The sequence below is a fragment of the Ursus arctos genome, unplaced genomic scaffold (assembly GCF_023065955.2).
Source record: "Ursus arctos isolate Adak ecotype North America unplaced genomic scaffold, UrsArc2.0 scaffold_2, whole genome shotgun sequence".
NCBI classification, from domain to species: domain Eukaryota; kingdom Metazoa; phylum Chordata; class Mammalia; order Carnivora; family Ursidae; genus Ursus; species Ursus arctos.
In genome coordinates, this window is record NW_026622874.1 from 81664810 (window position 1) to 81685655 (window position 20846).

The 20846-nt window shown below is 43.9% G+C and overlaps 2 protein-coding genes across 2 annotated transcripts in view; one reads left to right on the top strand and one right to left on the bottom strand.

Moving 5' to 3' along the window:
• Positions 1–7708: 7708 nt before the first annotated feature.
• Positions 7709–19532, bottom strand: ZP2 (zona pellucida glycoprotein 2). Its single transcript, XM_044390073.3, is given in 18 exon segments — positions 7709–7864; positions 8754–8870; positions 9441–9537; positions 9613–9748; positions 10881–11070; positions 11234–11358; positions 11453–11544; positions 11628–11815; positions 12459–12585; positions 13356–13537; positions 13632–13728; positions 14489–14653; positions 15257–15298; positions 16101–16253; positions 17782–17876; positions 18265–18348; positions 19293–19381; positions 19471–19532. Coding segments are annotated over 18 exon segments (2187 nt in total). The 3' UTR covers positions 7709–7718.
• Positions 19533–19758: 226 nt separating this feature from the next.
• LOC113267546 (phospholipid-transporting ATPase ABCA3-like) overlaps positions 19759–20846 on the top strand; it is a 207597-nt gene continuing 206509 nt past the window's right edge. The window contains exon 1 of the mRNA XM_057314991.1: positions 19759–19810. The gene's annotated coding sequence lies outside the window, so the exon portion shown is untranslated. The remainder of the gene's footprint in view (positions 19811–20846) is intronic.

The following is a 20846-nucleotide window of genomic DNA, read 5'->3' on the forward strand; positions in this document are numbered from 1 at the left end:
TGCTAAAAGGCAGATCCTGAGTCCGTAGGTCTGGAGCAGGACCCGAGTTTCTGCATTGCTTCCCAGCTCCCAAGGGAAGCCTTCCACAGACCACACCGTGGGTAGCAAGGTCGTAGAAGCCCTCTTCAATCCTCTCCTCCTACAGATGGCACACCTGAGGCCAGAGAGGGGCCACTGCTTTACCCACTGCCACTGTAAGTCTGCACCGCCAGGGCTGGCACCCGTGTTTCCTGTATCCATTGTTTGCTTCAGGGCATCTTTCCTGCTCCTCTGACCCTAACAGAATTAAGGGAGGGGAGGATCCATCCCTAGGTATGGAAGTGAAGAGACTGTACTGTCCGCTTTGAATTCTTAACCTCAAAAAATAGGCACTGCCAGTTATTTTACCAGCAGAAGATGTGTTTATTTGGGAATAAAAGAGAATTGCAATCTGGGATAAAGAAGCTGCAGCAAAACTGTAGGCAAGTCCAGGGAATAAAGGAAAGGCATGCTTGTTTATTTTTTTTATTTATATTTATTTATGTATTTGAGAGAGAAAGTGAGAGCACGTGAGTGGGAGGGGCAGAGGGAGAGGGAGAATCTCAAGTGGATTCCATGCTGAGTGCAGAACCCGATGTGGGGCTTGAACTCACGACCCTGAGATCATGACCTGAGCCAAAACCAAGAGTTGGACACTTAACCAATGGCACCACCCAGGTGCCCCAAGGCTTGCTTTTTTAAGGAGAGAAGGGGTAAGTTAGGAAGGTTGTTATGAACTAAAAGTCCGTTAGAGGGAACTGGGAGTTGAAAGTATAGTGGCTTCTCATTGGCTGTTGCCTGGTGGGTGAGGGTGGGGAATGAGGAAAGCAGCTCTTCCTCTGGCTGGAGTAGAAGAGTGGTATCTATGTTCACAGTCAAGTCAAGCCCTTCTTGTGGGGTCTGCAGTTGATTTGGAGTAGTAGGGCATGGGAGCTCCCCCTGCCAAAACCTTCTTTTTTTTTTTTTTTTTTTAAGATTTTATTTATTTATTTGACAGAGATAGAGATAGCCAGCGAGAGAGGGAACACAAGCAGGGGGAGTGGGAGAGGAAGAAGCAGGCTCATAGCGGAGGAGCCCGATGTGGGGCTCGATCCCATAATGCCGGGATCACGCCCTGAGCCGAAGGCAGACGCTTAACGGCTGTGCCACCCAGGCGCCCCAACTGCCAAAACCTTCTGACTGCATTTAGTGGAGTTTCCCTTTGCTCGTTTTCATAGAATCAAGTTTCTTTGTACTATATTTTTGGTCAAATCATTTTCCTCCCTTAAGGACCAGTGGGCATCCAAAGATGAACAGAAAAAGACTCTGGTCTTCTTGTGCCTTGAGGGAGACAAAGCAAAGTAAATTTGTTTACAGAAGGTGTTCGTATTTGTAGTTTGTACAAATTTGGCTATTAATCCAAAGGAAAGCTTACATGTAACTTGGTGTGTTCTTATAGATGCAAATTATAGCCGTAGTCGTTCTCCTAAAAATAAAGCTTCTTTAATCCTGAATCATTTTGAATGCTTTTACCTACAAGAAACAAACTGCCTCCCTTAAAAAAATAGGAATCCTTAGCATCTCACTAAACATGAAAGATTGTTAAAGAACAAAATTTCAACTGAGTAAACTTGAAGATCTAACAGGTTTTATGAAGCGAGTCATGAACCCCATCTAGCATGTAGAGGGGAGCTCTGAGGAGTCGTAGAAAATGTAAGGTTTTCATAGGAAGGAGGGTGGAGCAAAGAAGTTATTAGCAAAAGGAAATTGCTTTAGGCAAGGTCACTTTCCCTTAGCGGGGAGGGCTGGGAGTCTTACGCAGGTGACCTCATCTTCCTTTGGGGGAATGGAGAGGACCCATGTGACAGATTACCTCATTGGTGTTGACTAGAGAAGTCCTGACTAACCAGTTAGGACTTCATTTCTGGGGTCGGGTGGGGGGGGGTAAAACTGCAATTAGATTAGGTATTAATCTCTGGTTTGGTGACTTGCCTAGCACGAGTTACTTCCTTTGGGGGCCCGTGGTTTTCTTTTTAACAAGATGCAAGTGATTGCAGGGTTGATTCAGGAAACACAATGAAGTAATCAGGAGTCTAGGCTTTCCATGTTTTTACTCCACCATTCTCAGATAGTGTCATTAGGCTTGTTTCCTCATGGTCACAAGATGGCTGCCACAGCTCAAAGAATCACAATATCACACCACCATATCCACAGACAAGAATAAAAGGGGCTAGCCTTACATACTTTTTTCTTTTTTAACAAGGAAGAAAAAGACAGATGCCTCCCTTCCAATATCCCTTTAAATCTCATTGAACAGAACCTTATGCCTGCTGGTAGCTGATCTGCAAGGGGAATGACACTTTATCTTGATTATTTAGCACCATAGGGATATACTATGCCATTCCAGAACACAGTCAAAGTTCTCTTATTAGATAAGAAGAGGATGGGGAGAGAATGAGGATTCTGGGACCCAGTGCTACGTGTATGTGGGTTTCCCCACACCACCAAGCTGGTGCCATTTGGGTGTCCTACAATTCAACTGAATTCGGTCACTGTCTACCTGGAGATAGCATCAGATCCTACAGGTTAAGGGCTCAGTCCTACAAAACTGTCCCTACCCACCCCACCCCGCCTCAGATGCCAGTCATGAGTCCAGGTGGTTACCTGTGCTTCTCATGGTCTGGCTATAGATGGAAGGTTCTGATGACACCCTCCTTGGGTTTGATTGATTTGCTAGAGTGTCCCGTAGAACTCAGAGAAACAGTGTACTTACTAGATTACTGGTTTATTGTTAAAGGATGTAACTCAGGAACAGCCAGATGGAAGAGATGCACAGGGATGGAGAAAGGACAAGAAACTTCCGTGTCCTCTCGAAAACACCATTCTCCCCAAATCTCCATGTGTTCTCCAACCTGGAACAGAATTCTTTGAACCCTCTGCTTTTGGGTTTTAATGGAAACTTCATTATATAGGTGTGATCAGTTAAGTCACTGGCCAAGTCCCAGAAATCAACGGGGTGAGACTGAAAGTTTCTACCCACTATTCAAGATTGGTTTCCGTGACAACCAGCCCCCTTCTCTAGGTTATCTAGGGGCTTTCCCAAAGTCATCTATTAATGTAACAAAAGGCTCCTTAATTGCTCTCAATGCTTAGGAAATTCAAAGTGTTTTAGGAGCTCTGCGCTGCATGGGGACAAAGACCAAATATATATTTCTTACTATAAATCATAATATCACAGGAAAAGAAAGGGGGAAGGAAACCCTTTTTCATTAAGCAGCCTACACTCCACTATCAGTCCCTGCTCACTCATGAGTGTTTTAGTTGTGTTTATTCACAGAGCAAGGTTTCATGGGTGTTGTGTGATCAAAGGTCAGGGTCAAGGAGAGGTTAGCGAGAACTCTAACCTCTGGCAGGGAAATCTCTCAAGAGAAGAACTGGTACTTAGGCTACCTGGGAGCCCAGCCTACACACACTGGAGTCCATTGACTCATCAGGTGGAAGCTGCTACGGATATGCCATGCACTACATGTTCTACCTTCTGCTGACCCCCTGTCCTGCCAACAGTAAGGTACCCTCCCACTCCATGCACCACCACCTTTAAGCCAGTAGCAATGTAACCCCATGGGTTTTCTGCTTCTTGGCACAGTAGTGACTGCCATGAAAGGTAATTCCCATTATGGTACCTCAGTGGGTTACAACTTCAATCCCCATCTCAGGATGGACTTGCGTTCTCAGCAATTCTTCAATTCCACCAGGATATACTATGGCTTAGAAATGAAGCTGGTTGCAACTTGAAAATGCCAAGTCCTTAAAACAACAAACTGCTCCCATGTTCTTAGTCTCTGTGTGTGAGCAACAGTGTGAGTTTGTAACATGTTCTCTGTGACAAAGTTTGCTGGCCGTGATTCTTACCCAGGGGTGTATGTCAGAATCACTGGAGGAGCCTGTATTAGTTTCCTCTTGCTGCTGTAACAAATTACCACAAGGTCAGTAGCTTGAAAATAACCAATTCATTCTGGAGGTCAGAAGTTTGAAATCAGTTCCTCTGGGCTAAACTCCAGGTGCCAGGGAGGCTGGTTCCTTCTAAAGGCTCTAGAGGAGAGTCCTTTTCCTGAACTCCTTGAGCTTCTAGTGTCCATCTGATTTCCTCAGCTGGTAGCCCCTCCCTTGTCCTCATGGTGCATCACTCCAGTCCCTGCTGCCATCGTCAACATTGCCTTTTCCTTTCTGTGGTCAGATCTCACCCTGTCTCCCTCTTATAGGGATCCCTGTGATTGCAGTTAGGGCCCACCTGGATAATCCAGATAATCTCCCCATCCAGAACCCTTAATCATGTATGTAAAGTCCCTTTTCCCAGGGAAGGAAACATTCACAGGTTTCTGAGATTAGGACATGGATATTTTGGGGCCATTATTTGGCCTCCCACAGAACCTAAACATGCTTAGACCCCCCCTCCTTAAGGATTCTAGTTTAGTAGGTGGGGCCAGGACGTGTATATTTTTCAAAATATGTGCCTGATTAAGCATCTCTCATCTAGCACATAGCTTTATCCAACCTTCAGTTGCTTATAATTTTATCTCTGACGTTTTATTTAGATGGCTCCAATGCTGACTGGGCAGCACATACACCAAGATTTTGACTACTGGCTATCTCCTTGAACCCTCATGTGCTTTCAAAGTAGGCTTTGGTTTTTGTTAAGATTTTTTTTTTTTTTTTTAAAGATTTTATTTATTTGACAGAGAAAGAGTGAGACAGCACAAGCAGGGGGAGCAACAGAGGGAGAGAGAGAAGCAGGCTCCCCGCCGAGCAGGGAGCCCGACATGGTGCTCGATCCCAGGACCCTGAGATCATGACCTGTGTAGAAGGCAGATGCCCAACCCGCGTGCCCCAGGATTTTGTGTCTACACCCAACATGGGGCTTGGACTGACAACCCCAAGATCAAGAGTCACATGTCCTACTGACTGAGCCATCGGGTGCCCCCAAAGTAGGTTTTTCGGGTTTGGGGTTTTTACCAAAGTAGGCTTTATTCTCTTTTCACAGATGTGGAAATAGGCCCAGAGATCGTTCTACCTGTCTAAGGTTGCACAGCAAGAGAGACAGAGGTCCAGAACTCAAACCCAGCTCTTATTCTAGAACCCGACAAATTTCATAAAACTGCCTGAGTCAGCAGAACGGGGCAGGGAAGGAAAGTTCAATATTAGAGGAGATTTCCCAAGGCATGCAGGTCCATTCCCAGCCCCTGTAACCTCTACTCTCCGAACCATCGGGTAGAGTGTTAGAACCCACATGCCCCTCATTTACCTCCTGGGACCTGTATTACAATTATGGCTCATCCCTACTGCATAAGCAAGATTGCAAGCACAGAGTTTGGGTGAAGGAGCAGCCTCTTGGGATTTGAGCTCACTCTCTCCTCACAGCGCCAGGCTGCCTCCCCCATGTACTGTAGGATGTGTACCTTCAGAAGTTGAGAACATAACTTGAGTCAATCATTCGTTGTACTTGTTCCAGGCTACCATGGCAACAAGTGTTCATCCCAGTAGCTGCTCCATAGCTAGCTTAGCTTTTCTCTGAATTCTGCCCCAGTATTTGAGGCAAACTCAGAACCGAGCGAGGCCTGCTGTGGGGGCAGTCTGGAGGACAGGTCACTGTGATCCTGACCTGTCACCCTGCACAAACTGACCGACTTGGAGGAGAGAGGCTCCAGCTCCTTCATCAAGCTCTTATATCTTGGACAAGATACCCTAGGGCCCAAGTTCCTCTTTTGTAAAATGTGTGCATTTCTAGCAAATTGATGTTGGTAGGGACTCATTAGAGGCTGTATTTGTTTCCTACTGCTGTTGTAACAAATTAATACGAACTTCGTAGCTTAAAATACAGGTTATTTTACAACTCTGGAATTCAGAAGTCCAAAATGGGGCAGCAGGGCTGTGTTCCTTGAGGCTCTAGTGGAGACCCATTTCTTTGCCATCCCCAGCTAATACTGGCTGCCCACATTCCATGGCTTGTGGCCCCCATCACTCTGATTTCTGCTTCCTTTGGGACATCTTCTGACTCTGATCCTTCTGCCCTTTTTATAAGGCCCTGTCTGATTGGTCCTTATTGGATAATATCCCCCTGTCAGGACCCTTTGCCACATCTGCAAAGTCCACTGGGACCACGTAGAATATTCAGAGTCTGGGCAATATGTGGGGGACCTGTGGGGTCATTATTCACTCTACCACAGGGGATCAGGAAGCCCCTTCAGTGGCCAACTTTTAAATGCCATTTAAAAAATACAGCACATGCAAGGTTTCTGGTTCTAATGTGTAACACGTACCTTGTCAGTCACAGAAAAGCTGGACTCCAAGACCATTTATCATTGGCCGATTAAGGCCTTATTCCCTTCTAAAGCAATATCCAAAGCATGGCTTTGATGAGATAACTTGAACTTTTGACCCTACTACTCTAGAATGACCAGATCTTTCACGAAATGTGAGTGGTTTCCTTCCCCATACAAGGGCTGAGTTCTAACATATTAATCTAAGCAAAGGATTTAGAAGGAGAAGGTGTTGGAAGAGAAGGAAGAATCCACTATTAAATGTATGTAATATTCTTTGCTCAAGTTTTAAAAAAGCCAGAGTAGGACTACTCCCAGTTGAGGGTTGAACAAGTACACAACACACTGAAGACGTTGTTTTCACCTCCCAGCCCGATACAGATATTGGGGGGTGGGGGGATGGGTTAGCATGGTAATGAGTATTGAGGGCACGTACCGCAATGAGCACGGGGTGTTACATGCAAACAATAAAGCATGGAACATTACATCAAAAACTAATGAAGTCTTGTATGGTGATTAACATTAAAAAAAAAAAAAGCTTTATGACTTTTTTCCAAGCAGAAGTCCTCATTTCTACCTAGGCTTTTTCTACTTGTAGGATACAAGTGAGTTCATTTCTGTATTTGTTATCTTGAAGATAGCTTCACACTGTAGCTCTAACAGACTAACACTAGTCCTATTGACATAATTGCAGTGTAGAAGCTGGGGGACCCTCAGGGGAAAAAGGCTCAGGAGGAGGGAATAATCAAGTGTAAGTAGTAGGAAAGCCGCTCTCCAGGCTCAGCTAAGGGGCTGGTGTGCGGCTGTGGAGTCTTAATGAGGCTGGGAATGTTGTAATTGCACCTAAGAAAACCAAAACCTTATATTCTTTTCCGTCCGCCAAGGGAGATTGCTGGCCTCCAGTTGCACAATGAATACAGGGAACAACGTAACTGAATACCTTCAACTTCTCAGGGAAAGTTTCTTTCGAAGGGTAATTTGAGTTAGGAAATATTGAAGCAGAACACTAGATTAATTCCTTGGGAACCCCTGGTTACCCTGCCGTTCTAGGGAAGGGAAATCATGCCAATGACTAACGGTGACCTCTTGTCTCCACATCTTGCATATATGAATGGAGGAGTGAGAGACTAGTCTCCAGAGCTGGGCTGTAGCTAAGACCCACTGCTGATTGAATTTTCTGGCACTGCCACTTTTGTGAGTGGAGGGCAGAGAACGCTGAATGGCAGGAAGCAAGTAAGTCCTTAATTTCCTTATGCGCATCTACACAGCCAAAGCCCGTTAGGATTGTGGGAAGGTTCTACATTCCCTCTACAAGTGTGACTGTAAGAAGCAATCCTTGAACTCCATGTAGGTTTAATGAGGTAAAAGCAGGCAGCTTACTTCAACCACTTTATTTGAAAATCCTTAGTGATTTAACATCATGGTTCTTCTCTTGCGCAGGTAGCTAATGAGGCCTAGAGTTGTCACCAGGCCTGCTAAGGCAACCACAGCCACCACAGTCTTAAAAGCAACATATCCGGCTGCCCCGAGCCCTTTCAAGTCCACAGCGTCTGGTAAGGAAGCAGACATTCAAGTCTTAAGATCATTTAAATCAAAAGATGTAAGTCAAAGCCTGAGGCTCCCCCAGAGAGGTGAAATTAAGCCTCAAAGGACTCATTTAGGAAGCTTACAACAGGGTATGTAGTCTTACTCTTTGAGCCGACCTCCTCCTCCTCTCGCTGCTCTGCTCCCGCAGCTGTTCCTACTTCCTACTTGCTTTCATTAATCTAAAATCAGATGAGCCCACACCAGGAAAGAACCTTACTGTATCAGCCCATTTAACATTATGGCACTAATAGAGACGGTCCCGAGTGCATGATTCCTTGCAGGTTGTTAGGGATTTAAGACAGCTTACTTTCAAATTGTAGGCCTATAATTAAGACCATCTGGGATGAAGATGTGGGATATTAACAGGAACACAATCTAGTACAGACTAAAGTTTGAGAGTAGTAAGGCTCATGCCTTCTAACCTAATAGTTTCACTTCTAGAAAGATATCCTGGCGGTGCCTGGGTGGCTCAGTTGATTAAGTGTCCAACTCTTGGTTTTGGCTCAGGTTGTGATCTCAGGGTCTTGAGTTGGAGCCCTCAAGATAATCATGCACAGCCAAAGTCTGCTTGAGATTCTTTCCCCCTCTCCCTGCCCCTTCAGTTTGTGTTCTAAAATAAATAAATCTTTAAAAACAAAAAAAAAACATAGGGTATGATGATTCTACTTGCATTAAGATATTTTTTTTAAGGGGGATTTTTGGAAGAGTACCCAAGAAACTTAAAGGTATGGCTAGGAAGAGAGACTTTATTACTTAGGATTACCCATAAGCATGTATTATTTATGCATAGTTAAATTTAACATAAAGCTAAGAACTTGAGTCCAGGAAGTGCCTTAGGCTTTAAATCCATACCTCTGAGTGTAGAACCATCTGACAATAGGAGGATGGGTCCTGGGAGACTTACTGTCATTTTCTCTTCATCAGTGGTGCCTGTGGCTGGGGACAGAAAATGGAGTTAGTGTCTGACCTCTGGAATAGTGACTAGTAGAGAGAGGTGTGTCGATGGCCTTCTTAGAGCACATCTCTACCGAGCCCCCTGCTCTATGTGGGTTTTCCCCACTTTTGCAGCAGAGGGCATATTATATACCTTACTGTAAAAACAGGATAAACTCTCCAAGAATGTCCCAAGAAGATTAAGTTCCCAGTCCACCTAGACTCTGCAATAGTAACTTTTCAGAGTCGCATCTGCAAAAGATCAGGCTCCAGTCCACGTCCAAAACCAAGCTTGCCCATAGTCTGATTAAGAACTTGCCATCTCAGCCGTATTGTATGGGCAGGGCGGACCGGGCTGAGAAGGTTTCTTGGAACTGTGTGATGAGTCCCAACGAAGCCGTGAGTTTTTTGTTTTTTAAATTTTTTTCTTTATATGAACTCTCTACCACACGTGGGACTCAAACCCACTACCCCAAGATCAAGAGTCGTAGGCTCTACTGACTCAGCCAGCCAGGCACCCCACAGCACTCATTCTTCTCGTTTCCAATTCTGAAAGGAAAAGGCTTGCTTTGAGGACTCACAGTAACAAGGACTTGAAATTTTTACCTCGCCTGTGTCTGGATGACACAGGGCAAGTCACAGAACACAAAGGGGAGTCGGGAGAGAGTTGATTGCAGATTAACGCACTGCAGTGGAAGTACACCTAGAGATAAGAGAAGAGTGAAGTGGAACCGATGTGCTCACATTCAGCCTGTCCCGGGGTGACTTAATCGCTTACCAGGCTAGAGAGCACTTGGGCCTCTGCTACAAAGGCAAAGGTCTTCACATCAAACCTCTGATAGTGATTAGGATACGTCACGGAGGAGCCAACTGGATGGAAGGTGGTTCTGTGGTTGTCCAAGTTGTTTTCACAGCTGGGAGACACACAGCAGGGAAGACCATCAGCCACATGATCCCCCAAGGTTTGACTCAACATTTGCCCAAAGTCAGCCCACATGTATCCTAACACCTTCAGAATTGTTCTACCTTCTACCTGTACCTTCTATTTAATATACTTTGGCTTGGCCTATCCAATTTAAGTACTTATTTGTTTGCCAGCTAAACCTATCAGGAGCTACAAGTTTTCTGTGTAGTTCTTCACACTGGCTTAATTCTTCCTACGAATCTGAGTGCCCAGTATGTCCCAGGCAGTTCGTATAGGTCAGGGACAAAGAAGGTAGAGAACTCCTGCTATTTTATCTCTTTGATAGCTGAGGATGATAGCTATAAAGAAAATCGCATGTTAGGTGGGGCTACACATAATCCTGGCACAGTAGTGTACCTGGAGTTTAAGAGCTTAGCAACAGATTACAACAGCTTCAAGGAAGGTAATGTGCAGTTTCCATCCAGGTGCAAACCCCTGCAGGCAGAGCTCGGAGGCCAAATACCAATTTACAAGTGTGTGTAGTTACAACTTCAGAGCATATGGTCTTCAGGCTAGAGTCAGATAGGCTTTCAAATCCACCATTTACTAAATATTACTTTGGGCTAGTTATTTAAGCAGCAAGCTTGGGTTTCTTCATGAAGTGAGGTGGCTAGTATCTTTCACAGAGTGATGAGGTTCAAATAATCTATGTGGAGTACATAGCACCATGCCTGGCACATGGTAGAAGAGGAACTGGAGATCTATTCTCCCTATATCAGGAGTGTTAGAGTCATTCATCCTTGGGGAGGATCCGATTCTCTTAAATTCAAGGGTCAGAGGAAAGCATGAGTCACGCTATTGGACTAAGGACTGATTACTAATGAACACAGACAAAGATCAGGGCCTTTGTGACAGAGTACTATTCAGAAACCCAAGAGTTTATCTTCTCTTCATTGTCAGTTGTTTTTTGTTTTTGTTTCTTTAAAAAAGTTTTTTTTTAAGTAATCTCTACCCCCAACATAGGGTTCGAACTCACAACCCCGATATCAAGAGTCACATGCTCTACTGACTCGGCCAGCTGGGTGCCCCTTCACTGACCACTTTTGATTAGCTGAGCTACCTTATGGGTAGAGAATACCTACCCATCCATGATAATATTCCACTGGGGGAGTGAGGCTGGGTCTCCGGTGGGTGTTGCCCAGCAATCATCTAAGACCAGCTTGATGTTGGGGTCAGCCCTATTTAGGACTCTTAGTTCCAGGTAAATGGGTTGGCGGAGGTATCTCACCACAGGGTACTCCTTGTCCCCATAAGGTCGAAGGTAGAATTTATCTGAAATGGAATGGAAACACCCTCAGTACTCAAGTTGTTGATGGTTGCAATAGGAGCTAAAGGATCACTACTGCTCCATTAGTCTGGCAGCATCAGAAAGTTCAGGTTGGGAAAGACTTCCCTGAAAGTATTAAGCAGGATTTCTCAGGTTGTGATGTCTCACCTGGGTAGGTTTGCAGGCTCAAGGCAAGTGGACCTGGCTTCACTGTGGCCACTGGAGGAGGTAGACTTTGGACATCGGTGTTTATTAGCAGGTCATCTCTGCTGTAATGGCATTTCACGGTCATTCTGTAATGTATTAGGGGGAAGGGTGAGGTGTTAAGAATTTTAGAAGACTGCTTTAATTTAATGTAGAGCTTAAGAAGCAGCAATTGCATCACACCTGAATTCACTATCTCTGGAAATTGTGTGTGGTGGGAGATCCTCCCAGAGAGCATGTATTTCATTTTCGTAGATGACTTTGTCATCCTTGAACTTAAAATTAGAGAAAGGTTAGAAGGGGGTGACCAGTGATCTTACAGTCCAGTCTTAACACCTCACCATCTGCTGGCACTCACCTTATGTCTTGTTCCACATCCATTCAGAGGGATGTGAAACAGTATCAGCCCTTGAGATGGAACCGTGAAGGTAGGTCGGCAGGAGGAGTCTCCCACCCTGAGGGTATCCAAGTTTAGAGCTGGTTTTGTTTTGTGGCTGTAGACCTTGACATCCATAAACCCATCCTGGGTACACAAGTCACCTATAACTAGATGGTGATAAGAGTTTAAAGAAACATGTCTGCCATGTTAATGGCCATCTACCAACCTTCAAGTGTGGGTGAAGAGACCTGTGAGAAAACCCTGAGGGCCTGAAGTGAATGGAGGGTTAGATTATGGCTTCAAGCGTAATGCCTGTGTCATTATGTTCCTTCTTTCAAGACTCGCAAGTCCTGAGTGGTTTGGGGAAGGGAATGGGGGTGGGGGGTAGCTGATGCAGGAACTAGTTTTTCCTATTGTCTTGACCAGAAACGGGTCGGTAAATAAGAAGCACAGGGGCAGAGCCAATACTGAACAACAAATACCAACTCCATGTCCTTGATGAATTTGTAGGTATTTGGGGGAAGTCTTTTAAACTTTCGTAGCCCTTCTAGTTACAGGTTAGAATCAATCTTACTTAGATGGTGGGCTCAGTCTCCTAATGCAGAAAATATCCAGGCTATTTAAACATGGGTCCGTTAGAGTGAGATCTACCCGTATGTATACTTTGGAGTATTATCTTCTTAGGCTCTGTTATAGCAGCTACATGGAGATTTCTAATCTGATCAGTTTCCTCAGAGTATAAGCAATATAGAGTCTGAACCTCTTTGTTTTCCCGTATACACAAGAACTAAGGGAGAAAAGGTTTCTTACCTATAGAAACTGGTGACTCACAGACACACTCGGGAAAAACCACCATGGATACAGTCTCCATTTTAAAGGCAAAGGTCAGCTTGAGTGAAGCTAAGTAGAACTGATAGGGTAGGCATTTTTCCGAGGACTGAAAGGAGACAAGAATGTCGATTAGCAGCCACAGCCATGGGGGCCCAGAACGGTCCACAGTGAGGCAGGAAGGAAGTACACCGAATACCTATAGGGCACACTCCAGAATTAATCTGGTTTCCCTTTAAACCAGAACAAGAGAGTGCCTATCACTTCTCCTGATCAGGATGCTTTCCTAGACAGGAAATTTATTGCTTTAAACTCATGCCCTGAGATACCCAGCTCTACATGCTCTTTGTACTGGACACTAGAGCCTGAATTAACAGATCAGATTCCAAAGAGCTGAGTGCTCTGCCAAGCCAGGTCTGAGTAAAAAGGACTCTACAAATGCTGTCAGATGTTATTGCAAAACACACATACCCCGACATAAGATTACTCTCCGCTGTCCCTGGCAATTGCATCTGTCAAGAATGGCCTCAGTGAGAACAGTTGAGGATGTTTTTGTTTGGATCAAGCTGTTCTATCTTTAATAGGGTGTAAGAGGGTCATCATTAGCAACTTCAAAGCAGTTTAATGAACTGAGGGGGGAAAAAAAAAGCAAGAAAACCTCTATTGCAGTGGTTCAAAGAGGCTTGGTATTTGAGAGTGAATTTCAGTTACTTGAGAATTCACTTAGGCAAAGTGATCACATGAGGCCTTCCGGAGTTTGAATCCATTATATGGACAATAAGAATCTATGGTCAAGTGATCAGCTCTATGAGGGTTACCTAAAGACTGTGCTTCAAACCAGGCTTCCATCAAGCTCAGTGGCTCATGATAGGAACCTACTTTGATTTTGAGAAGAGTTTTGCTGAAGTGCAATCTCAAGCCCTTGGATTCTTCCTTATCGATCCCATGGTCACGCAGCTGGCTTACGGCAAAGCTCCTGTTTTCAAAGCTCACAGATTCTAACTTCCCAGGAAACTCTGGTATGGTGAGCGTCACATGTGTGGCATTACAGGTCACGGGATCTAGAAGGAATGGCCGACACAATGCCGATGATCAGCTTTAAGCCCCTGGAACAGTGTCTCCCACAACTGGAGTTGCCCTTTCCTAGGACCTTACCTGACACACAAAGCACTTGTGCTGTTAAGATGAGCTTCTGCCCAGGAGATTCTTGTATCAACTTCAGAGGCGCTGTGTAGAGGTGACTGTTACCTTCCTGAGGGCAGAGTGGGGTGGGGGTGGAGAAACATTTCTAAAGCCATCCATTTACTTGAATTTCTAACCAATGCTGGAAGAATCGTCAGAGCAAATACTCAAGTATGGGGCACCATTTTGGCCCGAGTAGAATTTAAGCATTTTGTCCTGTGACTATTCGTCAGATGTTCTAGTTTTAAAACCTTCTATTTCCTCACATCTGGCGAGTTAGTGTTGTCTACGGATAGGACCTGTAGGTGATTTCTAGGCAGATGTGAGCAAAAGCTGATTTTATGATAATAGCATTCAGAGAAAAGGTCTGCAGGTCTCCACACACAGTTTATACTCAATGTGTAACAGGACTGTTCTTGTTAAAATGGATGGCATTTAAGTGCTTGCTTAGGTGCCAGGACCTGTTCAAAGTACTTTGGCACATTAACTCATTAACTTAGTGAGTTGATTGTTGGCCCCAAAAGTACCAACTGCTACAGCAGAACTGTATTATAGGAATATGACAAAACAGAACACCTTAATTCATAGAAGACTTTAGTACCACCTTCTTTCACATTATAGAGCAAATATACATCTGTGGGAAGAATGGATCTGTTTTGTTCACCCTTATATCCTTAGTCCTCAGTGCAGGGCTTAGCACATGGCAGGCATCAAGATACCTGTTAAATCAACTATATTCTCAGTTCATTTGAAGACATGGTTGAGATGACACTTGAATTTAGAAATACTGGTCTGTGCTTGGGTGGTGGTACAAGAAAATTCACACCTACCGCATAGTGAGTCACTCCAGTGGCATTGAGTGACATTTGGACGCTTAGCTTGTGGTTATCAAAGAGGAGATTATATCCTTGTGCCTCGGCCTGCTGAAGAGTCAGATTTTGGGCTTCTGCACCATCACCAACCTCCATGAACCATCTCATCAGAGTCTTGGGATCCTAAAGACAGAAGTTTCATTTAGAGGTCTGCTGCTCACCTTAACCTAAGACTATTAATCTATTTAGTATTTTATTTCATTTATTCTTTTTTAAAGATTTTATTTATTTGTCAGAGAGAGTGACAGAGAGAGCACGCGAGCGCACGCACACAAGCATGGGGAACCTCAGGCAGAGGGAGAAGCAGGCTGTCCACTGAGCAAGGATCCCTATGCAGGACTGGATCCCAGGACCCTGGGATCGTGACCTGAGCTGAAGACAGATGCTTAACAGAGTGAGCCACCCAGGCATCCCATAGTTAATATTTTAAATCAGAATTGAAGTTAGGTTACCTTTACTATGAAACTAAAGGTTACTTAGGTCTATAATTTATTTTTTTTTTAAAGATTTTTTATTTATTTATTCGACAGAGATAGAGACAGCCAGCGAGAGAGGGAACACAAGCAGGGGGAGTGGGAGAGGAAGAAGCAGGCTCACAGCAGAGGAGCCCGATGTGGGGCTCGATCCCACAACGCCGGGATCACGCCCTGAGACGAAGGCAGACACTTAACTGCTGTGCCACCCAGGCGCCCCATAGGTCTATAATTTAAAAAGTTACTTCCATACCGCATTTTCATCAGCCATGCCAGGAATAACATTAAAGGTAAACTGGAAGAAAAGAAACCATGATGTGAGGCTTTGATTTGGAGGAGTAAGTTTCTGAAATCACGCTACCTAGCAGTATGTGCAAAACACCCAGAGCAACTGCTGTGTAGTTCTTACACCAAGAGGCCTGATTGTGGGGTATACTAAGAAAAGGTACAGGCCCAGTCACGAAAACTGACTGTGCCCTTAGGTATCATTTCATCTCTGAGCTTCTGATGCCATAAGGCAACTGGAAAATCTAAGCTCCCTTCCAGTTTTAAGTTTAAGACACTGGATTCTTAGATGCACATTTTTTTACCTTCATCCATACGAATCAAGAATTAGGTCAAGCCATGCAGTTCTATCATTGTTCTAACAAAGTATGAATATATTTTATTTGTCCATTATCAATATTAGTTATATTAGACTATAAAATTCCTGAATATGTGATTGGAATGTGTTGCTTTTTTACTATATCCTATCATCTAGGCATAGAACCTGGGACAGGATGATAGCTAGTCAGTTTGTCAAATGATTATTAATGTGAGTCCAGCTACCAATGGAATCTTTTCTACTGCCAGGTATGATGTGCTGCTGAGCACTGTATGTACCCTCTCAATTCTCAGCGCCACCTATGAGATATTATTGTCCCCTACTTTGGACTTGGAAACAAAGGCTCAGTGTGGTTAAGAAATCAATCCAAAGCTACACAACAAATTAGTGAATACAGGATTGTAATCCTGATCCTGTTCCTAACCCCAGTTCTGTGTAGACCACCACATTTCCCCTGCAGCAGCCATGAGAAACAGTCCGCCTCTTCACTCACAGACATGGAATCCTTTTTGCAGATAGTGGCTCCTGCATGTTCATGGGTTTCTTCTGCTTGCACAATGGGACAGCTGATCCGATATATGAAAGCCATAGGTCTTGAAATAGCATTGTTGTCTGTGAGTTTGACAGTTATCTGGTGCCGGCCAAGCTGTGTGTAAATGGCATGGTAACAACAGTGAGTTCTGGAACATCCGTGGGAAAGGCAATTCCAGAATACCATTGGACCCAGCTGAGTGGCAAAACTCTTGAGGTTACCAGTACCGTGAGTTCTGGAAGATACCTCATTCCTCTATCAACAGACTCTACAGCTAGCCCTTCTAGATATCAGACTCATGGTGCTGGCTAATTTGGGGCCTCTACCCAAGTCGTTCAAACATGTATTGAGCACCTATGTAGCAGCCATTGTTTTGGGTGCTGGACAGAGCCAACTTTGGTATTGGCCCTAGTTTAGGGAACTTATAGTTCCAAGTAAGGGACAGCCACCATTTTTCTATAAAATGTTGGTCAATATTTTCAGCTTTTTTAGGCCACATATGATTTCTAGCTTGCATTTTTTCTTTTAAGTCCTTGAAAACCTAACCATTCTTAGCTCTAGGACCATCACACACATGCACCATGGGCTAAATGTAGCTACCCACAAGTTTTAGTTTGCAGACCCTTGTTTTACAGGAAAGCAACTCTAAGCTCTCTAAAAGTTAGTAAGGGCTATTTCAGAAAGGAAAAAAACGACTGAAGATCTTCACTGTGGAATTAGATGAAGGGGCCAGTTAAATGTGCAGATTTCTGCCACGTACCTCAGACCTAAGTCATCAACTAAATGAACTAAGTCTATACTTTCCAAATTCTCCAAGTGATTCTTTGCACACCGCAAGCTTGAGAACTGCTTGACGGTTTTCTTTTACTGCTCCCAATAACCCTGATTAGGCAGTACCGTTGCTTGGCAATAGAGAAAACCCTATTGCTCAGCTGCTGCTTGCCTTCCCACACCTGTTTTTATAGCATAGCAGTTCTGTTTGCCAGCACCAAAATAGCCTTCCCTTTCCCATGGAGGTTACAGATCAAAATAGCTCATTTTGAGCATTTGTTGTATCTTGTTGCTGTGCCAAGTTCTTCTTCTGCATCTTATCATTCATCTTTAGATACCCTTTGGAGAGGGTACCATAATCCCCCTTTTCCAATGAGCAAGCAAAGGCTTAGAAAGGTTAGCTCACTTGCTAGAGATCACAACCAGATAGTGGCAAAGCCAGGACTCACACCAAGGCCCCAACTTCAGGGTTTGTCAACCTCAGCGTTATTGGCATTTCAGACCCAAAATCCCTGTTAAAGGGGGCCACCGTGTGCAATGTAGGCTAGTTAGCGGTAGCCTCAGCTTGTATAGATAGCCCCCCACTCCAGTTGTGGCAGCCAATAAGGTCTTTAAAATGTCTCCAAACATTGCCAAATATCCCCTGGGCAGACAAAACAAGAAGCAAAAGAAAAAGAAAAAACAAGAAACCAAAACAAACAAAAAAAACACAACAAAAAAACAACCAACCACCACCACCACCATGAACATTAACCACCCCTGGTTGAGAATAAATGCTCTACTCTCAAGCCTATATCCTTAACTAGTAGGGGTACTCGTAGTAACTACTAGGTTACTACTTCCCAAATCACTCCTCAAAGCGATTACTTACCACTCTCCTGGTACAGTTCTCATATGGGGCCTTCAGGATGAGTTTTTCTGGGTCCAGGACAGAAGTGCAGTTCAACAGTTCAAAACTAAAGGGTTCTACAGAAGCCAGAGCAAAGGGCCAAAAAGTACATTTCAGTGACAAAGTAAACCAAAGCCACACAGTCAAGACTGCCAATCCATTTCCAAGCTACTTCAAATCACTTTACTTTTTATTGTCCCATCTGGATGAGAGGACGCAAGCTTTGGGAGATGCTGTGATTTGCAACTAAAAATTTCCCAGGGGATTCTGAGATAAGACAAATTTCTAAGGAAAGACAACGTCTTCCACCCTTGGTGGCATCATGCAAATCAGGGACCCCAAGGCATCATGGCAATTGGATGCCAGTTGCTCCCGATGGTGTATTCTGTTCACCTGAAAAATGGGGCTAGCCTTGAGCCAAGGGCTTTCTACTAAGGCTAGGATAAGAATATACACATTACCTACCCACCACAGATGCATGCCATTTTTTGGTGCCCATATTGCTTGAAAATTCCACTGCCATTCTATTTTCATAGCAAATGACAATACCTGAAGAGCAAAGGAAGCATTTGGGGGTATCTCTGAGCTGTAGGAGGCAGGATTCCTACAGAAGTGTATGGAGGCATCTCTTCTCCAACAGGCATCAAGGAAGGATACCATTTGAAAGAGGCAAATCTTGACCCCCACCCTCAAGGAGCTCACAGATTGGTGGAAAAGATCTAACTACAGTGCAAGATACTAACTATAAGAAAGGTATCAATTAAAGGGCTGCGGCTTTCTGATGTTCTGCAGGGTTAAACCTATTCTAGGTTTAACCATGCATACAGGGACCAGGCTAGAACCTTGACAGTGAAGCTGATGAAAGTGGGGTGGTAGGTCTGCGATGAATTGGAGAACAAAAGTTCTATCTAAAGACTTTTCAACTTGAAGTTTAAAAAAATGCCTTACATGGAGCACCTGGCTGGGTCAGGTGGAAGAACATGCGAGACTCTTGATCTTGGGGTCGTGAGTTCAAGACCCACATTTAGTGCAGAGATTACTTAAATTTCAAATAACTGCCTTACATAAGCCAAAGGACACTTTTAAAAGGCTAAATTCTACCTATAACCTGCTTCTCTACATCCTCTTGCTCAGGTGAAAGTTTGAAAATCTCTTTTAAGTGGACCAGCTCCAATTTTGTCTGTTACGTTGGTGCTTTCCTTAAGCAGGAGTTTGTGTTTGAAAATGCTCCTTAGCATTTTGTTTTGCCGTTCTTTGGATCCCGTAAAGCTTGAGGCAATGAAGGAGTAGAAAGTAATACAGATGTTTTGCAAGATCTTTTGTTTAGTTAGTATAACAAGCCCTAAGTAAGCCATGGAAAAATCTATTGACTTGATCAAGGTAAGAAAGGGGGTAAGTGGAGACTGTCTAAGCCATGTTTAAGTTTCCTGGCTATCTAATTACAACCCGTTAGAGAGATGCTAAGGGCATTTCCCGTCACCCATCGGGCATACCTGGGAAGATAGGATTCTCCAAGTCAATAACACCTATTGAATTCACTGAAGTCACAAGGATGAAGAATAAAGAAAGTGACCTGTAGGTGCTAAAAGGGGATTAGGGAGAGTTAAAGAGGAATGAATTTCAGCAGATAAGGCCATCACGTCCCCTCCCTCCACTGCCAGGATTACTCACCTCCAATCTGCTCTGAACCAGTTTGAGGGACTCCCACCATCTCTTTTCTGTCTCCAGGCCATGGCCAAGTGTATCACCAAATCAACCAGGTAGGTGGGTGGGCACCTCTGTGTTTTTTTTATAGCAGAAAACAGGATGTGGCCCTGCCCTCTCTGACTGGAGACACCTGAGTCTTCTCCAACCCTCCCAGCTGAGAGGGAGGGAGTTGGGACAGGAGAGGCTTTCTGGAAGGCTTGAAGGAAGCATAGTTCTGCCCTTTCTGATAACTTGTGTTTCGGTTGTTCTACCAGGTGCTCTGCGGGCCTGCCATGAAACCAGAGTTCCTTGAAATTGGCTCCAGGTGGGTAAATTGGTGTTTTTCTCCATAACACTGGGCAAAATTAGTTTCTTTGGGCGAAATGTTTACAACTCCAATGTAGAGTGAAAGAAGGTGGTGGGTTTTATTGAGGAAAGAATATCTTTTGTTCGTATCACCTTTCCTTGAAGTAACCCCTAGTCTCCTGGCTATGGTGGACGTTACCCTGGCAATGTAATGTACCTGTAAAGTACCTTTACAGAAAATGGATGGTATATTTCCCCCAAGCATAAAAGTTTAAGCATAGTGCAAAAAATGCAGACAATTATAGAAGGATATAGAGAAAAGAAAAAAGTCATCTGTAACTGTTCCACTGCTAATATTTAGATATGTAACTTTATGGACTTTTTATACAAACACCACACACACTTAAAACCAACAACCTGGGATCAAAGTTTAAGTTATGCTTTGTGACCTGATTTTACTATTTTACATGTCATGGACATTTTTTGTATCAAACATAAAGATCTCCATTACCATTTTTAGGGTTGCATTATGTTCAGTGTCTAGATAAATCAGTGTTTAACTGTTCCTAATGATAGACATTACAAAAACTTTCAATTTTTCATCATCATAAACCATAATATGATGGACCTTCTTGTATATTTCCCTGGTTAACGCTTGGGATGAATTCCTGGAGGTAGAAATTCTGGGTCAAAGAGAGTAGTGATGTAAATAAGGATGTCATATTTTTGTACCAGCGGGGAGTTTACACGTGGGGAAACTGAGGCAAAGCAACCTGCCCAGCCTATTGACAACTGGGTGTCAGAGCCATGTTGAGAACTCAGATTTCTAAGGCCCAACCAACATACCTTTTCAGTATCTCTCATTGCAATTTGAGACACCTAGATGTTTGAGATCCATGTTCTATTAAAAAGCGGTTAGTGTTCAAATTCTGTACAAGTCATGGGATCGCATTTGCAATTATTGATTTATATGTTGTCCTTGTGTAGTTACTTTAGGAGTAATCGCCATGCCCTGTTACAGGTGTCTGATATTCATTTGGAGGTTAGAGGAGTAT